Source organism: Eurosta solidaginis, chromosome 3 (assembly GCF_040869045.1).
Source record: "Eurosta solidaginis isolate ZX-2024a chromosome 3, ASM4086904v1, whole genome shotgun sequence".
Taxonomy (NCBI): Eukaryota; Metazoa; Arthropoda; class Insecta; order Diptera; family Tephritidae; genus Eurosta; species Eurosta solidaginis.
The window spans coordinates 48,378,348-48,389,068 of NC_090321.1; the positions used below are offsets into that span (position 1 = coordinate 48,378,348).

General features: G+C 35.9%; 1 protein-coding gene across 3 annotated transcripts; it reads left to right on the forward strand.

Moving 5' to 3' along the window:
• Positions 1-524: 524 nt before the first annotated feature.
• LOC137243657 (deubiquitinase DESI2) lies at positions 525-8,776 on the forward strand. 3 transcript variants are annotated; one of them, XM_067771571.1, is made up of 5 exons: positions 525-778; positions 4,516-5,011; positions 5,086-5,394; positions 5,482-5,570; positions 8,217-8,776. In XM_067771571.1, exons 2-5 carry the CDS (start codon positions 4,877-4,879, stop codon positions 8,299-8,301), a joined length of 618 nt encoding a protein of 205 aa, XP_067627672.1. In that variant the 5' UTR covers positions 525-778; positions 4,516-4,876; the 3' UTR covers positions 8,302-8,776. The 3 variants fall into 3 exon arrangements, with proteins under 3 accessions (XP_067627672.1, XP_067627673.1, XP_067627671.1); XM_067771572.1 differs by lacking the exon at positions 525-778 and adding an exon at positions 896-1,000; XM_067771570.1 differs by lacking the exon at positions 525-778 and having other exon boundaries at positions 3,912-5,011.
• The last annotated feature ends 1,945 nt before the right edge of the window (positions 8,777-10,721 follow it).

A 10,721-nucleotide genomic window follows, 5' to 3' on the forward strand; every position in this document is an offset into this window, starting at 1 on the left:
GGATCCTCTTCGCTGCCACCTGCTTTCGCTTAATAAATTCGTTTAAAAATATCTGGCAGTATTTTTGTGCCAATTTCATTCTACCAATTGCCATCTTTAAGTGAGTTTTACAGCTACGGCTCACGCTCAATTCTCACGGAATGCTCTGGATCATTGAGAGACTTGAGAAGCAGATGTCGTGAAATTTTCGCACACGTGAAATGTGATAGGCAGATGTCGCCGCTGTTTTTCATTTAACTCATACGGCGAAAGGCTAAGCAGCGACATCTATTTTGGAAAAAGTAGGTATATTAAAGGCCGCGTTGCCAACCTAAAAAGAAGTAATTAACAAATTATCTGGCTCACAAATTGAACCAGACTTCTATCTGGATTTATCTGGCTCAAATCGTTGTTGTTGCATTTACATGCAAAATTATTTATCTGGCTCAGGATTTTGCCACCGGATGATAGCTAATGTCTTTTAAGCCTGGCAGCTTCCTAGTCAATAAAAGCAACGTTTCGAACTTCCCATTCGTACCTGACAGTTAATCAACATTGATATAAGACGCCAAAAAGTATTGCAGAGAAAAAATTTTAATGGCAAATGCATTCATATATTTTAATTAGAATCAACAATGCAACCATAAACAACCCAAATGTTTTAATAAAAGGCTGAAGTATACGAGTTAATTGGTTCGCGGATAGAAACATGATCCAGGCGAATTACCTTCTGCCATTTGTATGCATTTGGATAACTACGAGAAGATTTCAAAGTAATCAAGAAACTCAACCATTCATGGTACGTATATACATACCTACGTAAGTATATACCATTTTGGAAGTGAGTGAATTTTAGATGTTGGGAAAATCATGTAAAATTAACACGGTTTTGTATTGTTTAGCTTTGCCATATGAATTAGAATTCCCCAACGCAAAAGTGCTTATCTACACACGTACATATATGAATTTCTACATATGCGACACTGTATAAGGAAGCAGCGGGTCTACAGAAAGCAACACCGTATGATTAATAAATACAATTCGTAATTACTTATTTACTTTGTCAACAAGAATATTTGAAATGTACTAGCCGCCAGCCTGATTCTTGGGCGATAATCTTTCATGTTGTTTAAGGTTAGAAGAGCCTGAGGAAATAGATTATTTGTGAAGTGTACAATATGTCAGGCACGATAACTTGGGCTTCTTAGTCAAAATATGGGAAGTTTCAAGTAAAGCAAACAGGAAAGCTATGATAACTCACAAATATGACGGTGTTATACGGAACTAAAGTTGTTTATGCTCTTTTTTTAAGGGATTCAGGAAACTCGAAGTGTGACAACGTGGGTGGCAAATAATCTAGAAGGGACTACTTAAGTATGCTTAGGCCCAGTTACCCTAATATGAGGGGCAGTTAAGCCCGAGTTAAACAGATTTTTAACCCATAATTTTTTGGGGCAGTCGGGGTCAACTCAAAGTCAAAGTTTACAAGGTATGTAGGTATAAGGTGCGGCAGGGGGATTCAAAATCACACCTTCGAGCGGCGAATTCCGTTTCACTAACACAGACGAAGCTCTGGCGACCCTAAGCTCCTCATGAAAAATGTGGGTGAGGGGGAGGTGTGGTCTGAAGGTTTAATGTGGCCATATAAATCGTTCCCGACATGGTCGGGCCAGCACCTTAATGGTGCTGTGTTACCGGACCATCACATCGATAACACTCCCCAGAAGCCTTCGGAGAGTAACCTTATCGCTACAATAACAACAATAACAAGGTGCGGCAGGCTGCGGTGACACCAACGCACGTTGAACTTTCTGTAGGCTGGTGACATCGTAGTTCTTACTAAGAGCTTCCTACCACACTAGAGAGCCATACCTCAGAACTGGTTTCATCACCACCATACAGCCATAACACCGTCTTTGGCTTAAGACGCCATTACTTCCGAACTTCGATCCAGATGAGTTACAAATCGATCGTTATTCTAAGAAATTTTTGTACTGCTTGATTGGGTTAATTGCTGGTCGTTTAGACTTGGCAATTTAAAGGTGGGTGGTTTGTACTTTCTCGTAGATCCATCTTCTCCGGATTAAGCTTAATTTTGCCGACGTTGTTTTCACTCATCACTGAACGGAATGGACCCAAAAACAGGATCGCCATATTTACACCAATCGTGTCGAGTTTTTCTACAAAATAATTCATAGTAATGAGCCATAGCAAAGGTGATGGCACCCCACCTTGTACATATCTGCTTACAAAATCTCGCTTCATCAGCTAAACTGATATCTCGTGGTTAGGAAGGAAGAACGACCCCCAGCGGGTTAGGGGGTTAGAATATACCCGCGGTAGGTGTGCCTGTCGTAAGAGGCGACTAAAATATCAGATTCAAGGGGTTGTGTAGCGCAACCTTTTCAAGTTTCCAGCGCAATATATAGCTTCTCCAAACCCAATTGTCAACCTCACCTATCCGCGGCGAATCCTGTTTCACTAACAGACGAGGCTCTGCCGACCGCAAGCTCCTCATGGAACTTGGTGGTGGGAAGGGAGGGATGGCCTGAAGGTTAATGTGGCCACATAAATCGCTCCCGAGATGGTCGGGCTAGCACTTTAATGGTGCTGTGTTACCGGAGCGTACCGGATCTGTATCCGGCAAAGGACCATCACATCGATAACAATCACATAAGCCTTCGGGAGCAACCTTATCGCTACAACAACAACAGCAACCATCATCGTCATGCAAAATTTACAAAGACTCATAAATTTTGTTTTTAATGCTGCTTTTCTTTTTCTATATAAATTCCTTGATGCTTATTTTATTGCCGAAAGTAAAGTGCCCTATGAAAATGATTAGCGTAGGAAAAGCTTCCCTGTCTGAGCTAATTTGGTTTTGAGTTTATCATAGTACTGGTTTTTATTGTTGTTTTGGCGATGAAGTCACTTTTCAAAGACAAAGAGACAGTGTTATCGATGCTGATATTCCTATGCTTCGGACACTAGCACCCTTAAGGTACATTTCCCGTCTACCTTGGGAACGATTTGATATTACCATCATAAACTGTCTAGGTTACGCCTAGGGGGAATCTTTTGAGCTACGCACCGCAAAATTATTAAGATGTAGGGGCTTTCTGACTTCAGACACTCTAGTCTTGTCAGTTTCGACTTTATCCCGGACAGAACGGACTATTATATGCCGATAACTGCTCCCTATACAACCTTCACCCCAGTCAATCCACCGAGAGAGGATTGGGGAAGAGGATGGGACCGGTTAACTTGTTCACGAATGGGTCGAAGTTGGTCGGAAAGGTTGGTGGGGGGTCCTTTGTCAAGAGCTAAATGTAAGCCGCATGTTTAAGTTGGCTGATCACTGCAGTATATTCCAAGCGGAAGTTGCTGCGATTAAGGATGCGGTGGATGAATGTTATGCAGTGCTACTACGGTTAGGGAATTTAACATCTACTTTGATAGCCAAGCGGCTATCAAGCCCTTGAGCTCAAATGCAGTGCGATCGAGGGTGGTCTAGGAGTGCCTGACCTCGCTAGCGATTGCATCGAATTATTTTACAATTAAGATTATCTGGGTCCCGGGCCATGGTGATATCCCGGGTAACTGTCAAGCGTATCTCTTAGCCCGCATCGGTACAACTGAACCGGATGAAGATAGCTGTAGGGATTTCGGGATTCCGCTTACCACCTGTGGATTACTCCTCCATAGCTGGGCCTCGAGTCAGCTCAGCAAACGTTGGGCGGACACCACGTCTTGCAGGGTAGCAAGATCTTTCTGGCCGAAAGTGGATGGCATGAGGTCTGCTGAAATAATTGGGTTCACTAAGGCCCACCTATCAATGGTCATTAGGGATTTGACAAGGCACTGTCCCATGGGTATCCATGCGGTTCGTCTTAATATACTGGGAACTCCATCCTGCTGCATCTGTATGGAGGATGATGAGGTGCAATCACCAGATCACTTTCTGCTTGATTTCCCAGCTTTTGCCAAAACTAGGCGAAAGTACTTCGGTCGCGATTCAATTGGATATCCCGAGGATTTATCTAATCTTGAAATCGGCATCATTCGGAGCTTTATCGTTTCTACCCAACGAACCTCAAAGTAGCTAGATCTAAGTCACCGTTATTTTTGGTGTATGTGGTATTACAACGGACCTTCGTTTGTCCAATTGAGCTTTCCTTATCAGGGCAGCTACCACCTAACCTAACCTAGGGGCCAACCTATGTTTGGAGCATTTCTAAACCGTATCCCAACTTCCCTCAGCTGAAGGCAAACCAATGTTCATAGATAAGTTTTCGCCAGTCTCTTTTATTATTTACAATTGTTGGAAGTACAAAAATGGGTTGGGCTTTGATTAAGAAAACATATATACATACATGATAAAAACTTACATAAGCACTCCTTAAAATTATATAAAAACTGATTACTTGTTCGAATATCATTTCTTATGCTGTTATTTACACACTTCATATATAGAAACATAAATAATGTCAATGCATTAGTTAACATTATTTAATATTAGCCAATTTTTATTCACAGGAATCATCACCATCTGATAATTTTCGTAGTCTTCCTCCACAATCAAGCAAAAACTAAAAAATAAATTAAAGCTTTATCGAAATAAGTAGTGCCCTCTCGAAAACAAAACAAAACACAATGCATTAATTACATACATAATATAAAACAAAACAAAAAGTTACAAGCGAATTTTATATATAAATGTTTGATTATTTTGTTCACCAGAAGCTGTCTCGTTATTGGAATCCTATATAAAGCTTATTTTTGTGTTTTCTTTTTTTTTTAATATTTGTTTTTATCCCTATTGCTATTACATTCTAAACAATAAATATATTAACCACGGAGTTTTTTAATATAATATATACAAACATACATATATATAATGTTTTCGAACGGCCTACCTTGCAATTTGTCATTTCCCAGTTGCCTTGGTGTGCCAAAAGACAGCGGGAGCGACGAATTATTACCATCAAACATGAGTAATCGTGAACCAGTTATTTTAAATGTCTATGACATGGTAATTTCAATCATTTGTAAAGTTTATTACTATTATATTAAATATAAAGTGCAATTCTATTGCTTACATTCCAGTATTGGATTAATGAATATACAACATCGTTAGGTTTAGGCGTTTTTCATTCCGGCGTCGAAATATTTGGTACTGAATTCGCATATGGTGGGCATCCTTTTCCGTTTACAGGTGTTTTCGAAATAACGCCACGTGATCATGACGAATTGGGCGAGCAATTTCAATTTAGACAAAGTATACAAATCGGCTGCACTGATTTTACATATGAAGAAATTCGGCGTATCGTTGATGAGTTGGGAAATCAGTTTCGTGGCGATCGATACCATTTAATGAATAATAATTGCAATCATTTTTCAAGTTCTCTTACTCAGGTTTGTATGGAATGTATACAAAAATGTAAACAATTTAAGAACAATCACTTGTATAATATTTAAAAAAAAATTTTTTTATACTGACAGATTCTTTGTGGCCAAGAAATCCCCAGCTGGGTTAATCGCCTAGCACACTTTAGCTCCTGTGTGCCATTTCTTCAACGATGCTTGCCAAAGTAATTTACGAAATATGAATATAACGATGCTGCGCCCACAAAACCCGCCCCTAATTTACATTAACTTCCTGGCAATATATAAAAGAATTTTGTAATTAATGCGCCAAGAAATATATCACGCTTTTGTGTTAACTATTTAAGGCATGGGACATAAAGGCCCTATGAAGGAGGGTTACCTGAAAATTTGTGGAAAATTTAATGGTAAACATCTTTGCTCCTTGTATGAGGGAATCCCGAATATAAGCTTAAGGTGTATAGTGTAAGCATAGTCTATGTAAGGGGATAATATGGGGGGAACGCAAGCGTAGTGTATAGTGTAGGCGTAGTGTGCGATTGGTATGCTGTATGGGGAGAGCAGAGAATGTAAACGTAAGTATAGTCACAACACTACCGTAATGTGGGCACTATGTACGCGGTAGAGTTCATATGAGCGAAATCAGCCAACGAACCAATACAAGACAAGGAAAGCAAAGGAAAAGAAGTATTGGGAGTCAAACCCGAACCGGAACCGATACTGGACGGTGTGTTATAAATTTGTTAACGAAGTGTTGAGGGCTTTGTTATCGATGAGTTACCATTAGTCATAGGCGGTATAAGGGCGTGGGCGTGTTTTAATTTCGGCGAGTTATCGTTTGTTACTGGTGTGTTATCGACGAGATCGATTTGTATCGAAGTTTCATAAATATATATGTGATTAGCATCATAAATTTTTTATCGACAATTTATGGGTATGTTATTGATTTATTATCGAAAATTTTATCAATCATCGAAAATTTTATCAATACGTTAACGAAAAGTTATCGAGTTATCACTGTCTCATCGATTTTTTAACATAAGTCATCTATTTCTTATCGTAATTTGCCGATAAATTACAGTTAATTTATCAAAAAGTTATCGCTTTGTTTTAAAAAATATATCGATATGTTACCGATCTTTCATCACAAAGTTATCGTTTTAAAGGTTTTTTTATGAAACTCATACCGATAAACCTTCAATAAAATCGATCACTTACATATGTAACCCGTCGATTTCAACCGTCGATAAGAAACCAATAAGAAGCCGTTGTTTCTGAGATAACCAGCCCATAACTCCACAACAATTTTGCTTAGTATAATAAGCCGATAATAAAATAATAACTTGTCGGTTCGGTTGTTAGCAATATCAAGCCGACAGAGCTCTCCTCAAATAAGTTTAGTTTTTTGAATACATCGCGCCGAGTTGCAAACCTTCCTTAGAACTCAACAGTATGACACTAGGTACTAGAGAAAACAGAAAATTAAAATATAAAACCAACTTTTTTTTTATCTGCTCTGAAGAACCTACATACACACCTATTGAAATTCGCGATACCCTATCAAATTTCTAAATCGGAAGATATATAAAGAATGCGAAACCTTTGCCAATAGAGTATTAACATACTATTAAATAAATTATTGTTCATTTTTTTGAGCGACAAAGAAGAAATAAAGTCATGTCAAATAAATAAAAAAAGTGTTTATGGGCGCAGCATAGATATGAATATATGCATTAGGGTGGGTCGATTTGTATGGACGAAAGTTAACCGATATCGTGCCATCGATTTTTCGATAGGAAACTTTTTTGACTTTTTTTCGACTTTGATTTTTAAGGGTTTTTTCATGACCTACTAAAAAAATTTTCATATGTATACCCTGTCCGACCCAAAAATCATTTGATTGTAAAATTTTCATGTATACCCTGTAGGACCCAAAAATGTCCGCTAAAAACGTTGTCGATCAAAAAAAAATATTTTTTTTTTTTGTTTTTTGTTTTTTTTTTTTCAAAAAACTGTTATCGCCAACGTTTTTAGCGGACATTTTGGAGTAGCACAGAGTATACATGAAAATTTTGCAATCAAATGAAAAATTTTTTAGTAGGTCATTTTGGTGATACACCAAATAATAAAAATATTTTTTTATTTTTTAAATTTATTTTATTCATTTGAAGTATTTATTTTAAACTAATTAGATTTTTCCATTTTGATGTAATATAAAAATTTTAATTTTCAAAATACAACTCAAAAAAATATTTAAAAATTAAAGTATAAAGAACAAAGTATAATATTTATTTAACACTATAGTCATGAAAAAAACTTAGAAATCAAAGTCGAAAAAAAAAATGAAATTTCGCAGGCTCTAAATTTATTTTTTTGAGGTATGCGTAGTGGAACTTTTTTTCCTGAGCCCAAACCTTATCGAAAAATCGATGGCGCGATATCGGTTAATAAATCGACCCAGTCTAATATGCATGTATGCTAATTCCGAGTCAATACAACAATTCGATGAGCTCGTCGAAAATTTATTTATTAATAGCACATATCGTTTAAGCGTTTATCTGTTCCAGTTGCTCCTCTTTGTATAGAAAAAGCAGAAAAATCCATGTTCAGATATGTTGAATTGAAATTTTGTAATAAGTGACAAAATCAATTTTATTAATTAAAAAAAAAAAAAAATATATATATATTTGTGAAAAATATTTAGAACATTGTTTATTTTTGCGATTGTAGCATATTAAAAAAAAAACAAAACGAAGAGGTCATCGAATAAAGTATGCAAATTTACACGGTGTAACCAACATGCGTTTATTTAAAACGAATTGAAAGTTTTCTGAATTTTTTTTTTTACACAGAGAATGGCTAACACCAAATGCCTTACAACAGAGCATAACAGAGCATATACACGAACGCGACGAATCCGACGCCAGTACTCTTTGAGAACAACATCAACACCAACAACAACAACCGCAGGCATAGCAAAGAGAATAGTGACAATTTACACCTTAAATTAGAGTTTAACAATCTATTATTATGTAATTAACGATAATGTATAACTTCAGAACAGTTGTAGGTTTACGTATATTAAATTTAAATTTGTTCTTGTAAGATATTATATATATATATATACATACATACCTAACATTTTGAGTTCGTATAATTAAACATAAATTAATATTAAACAAACAAAAAAAAAACAGCTCATAACATTTTAAAAAATATGTAAATCAAAAAATATCATACACATGCATATAACTTTTACATTAAATTTTGACTGGCTGAGTTATATAAACAAGTACGTATGTTTTTAATTCTCATATATTATAATTGGACAACAAATGAAATGAATTAATGTTAGAAATCACTGAAATACAAAACTAAACCAATTATGGTAACATTTTATCGCATATAGAAATATTTTGTTTACTGAAGGTAAAGTTTTTTTCAGTTATAAAAATTAAAAAATGGCAAAACTGTTTAAAAAAAAATTGTTTAAAATTTCGTATACTTTGTTTACATATCGCACACCTTAAAACAGCGTTTAACTAAAGAAATCGAAATGTTCAGAAAACGCGAAAAACTGGCTGAATTTTTCCTCGTTGATTAGTGGATATACATACTGTGGCGAATATTAGAATCACTAAGCTGTTAGTAAATAAAGGCACAACAAAAAAGCAAGCTGCCACTCTTGCGTACACCAACACGTCAATTTAATCATCATTTATACACATACATAGAAGGCGGAGAAGAGATATCTCACACACACACATGTAATAGTCAGCCGAAGTACGCTGCAAAAAATGCGATAAGTCTAGGATGAATCCGGGATGAGCGCAGAGGAGTATGCGACCAAAGTCAGTTTTGATCTCTTTGTATGAGTTGAACTGTTCCCTTTTGTTTGAGCATGTCCTATGAAAAGACTAATTGTACCCATTTATACCCGAAAGGGGTTGATAGGACCAATCCTCTTTGTACCCAAATGGGTCCATATGAGGACTAGTCCGTTTCCCCGTCAATAATGAGTCAAATAGGGACCTGTCGAAAGGTTTGCCAAACCACAAAATCTATTTGATGTAAGTTGTTTGCCCGCTTTTCAAAAAGGGGTAAAAATATTCTCCGAAAATTTAACCCTAACTGCGGCGTAGTGACTAATTTCTAGTAATTTACGTTCAGTATAGGTCTCCGCATTTTTCTTAAATAAGTGGATTCAATCAACTGTAATCTTTTTTATTTTTCTCATTTCGTTGTTGTTTTCTTTAATATTTCTTTAAATGGGCTTTCAAACTGACTAATCTCAACTGTAACTAAAGGGATCAACTTCGCCCAAATGTAGATAAAAGAGATCAATCAGAGACTAATCGCACGGTTTTTGTAGGGTCATTACTCACATATACACACGCATATGGCAGTAGAAAACATAAACTACAAATATATGTACATGTATATAGATGATAACCAAGCAGGAGATACAAAAGTTCTAGAAGGTGAAATATGCGAACGAAGCAACGGAGAGTATAAAAGCAGCGCAAGCTGAACAGTCAGTAAACAGTTTTGATTTAATCACGCTATTGGTTATGAAGTTTAATTGTGAAGTACCTCAAAGTAGTATAATAAATACCAGTTAGCAATACTAAATATTGGAGTGATTTATTCAACAGTTTAGCGATTCGAACGTTATCAGAAGATGTATAAATATCAGAAATCCACCGAATTCGTTACAATAAGATCACGGATCGAATAAGGGTATTATAACATACAATAGCAAAAAAATCTTGACTTATTTTGAATGATTTGCTCTTTTTGGAACCAAAAGTACGTTAGAACATCTTTTAAAGTCAAAATAGAAAATAAAACGACGAATTGGTTGTAAAAATATCCAAAAACAAGTAAAGGTGTCTAAGTGTAACCGAACATTATATACTCAGCGTGAGCTTCAATTGCACATTTCATTTCAGATAAATTACTTTTCTACATAACACGTGGCAACGCCCATTTAAAAAAAATTTCTCCCCATTTCCTCTTACAATAAAACTTGATAAGTGGAATATCATTGATTCAACACTATTTTCGTCTAGTACCATTTTAAAAATCTTTTATATAAAAGTGGGCGTGGTCTTTAACAGATCTCGTCCATTTTTTCTAGAAATATTTCCTGCTATAGGGAAAATTTGTGTACCAAATTTTATTACGATCCGTTAATTTTTATTCGAGTTATGGCTCCCGAAACATAGAAAATAGCCTAGTCATAAAAGGGGTGGTGCCACGCCCATTTTTTTAAATTTCAAGTTTTCCTATTGTTATAAATACACTTGGGAAATAAAATACCATTGATATAAAGCTTTTTTTTACAAAGATATAGC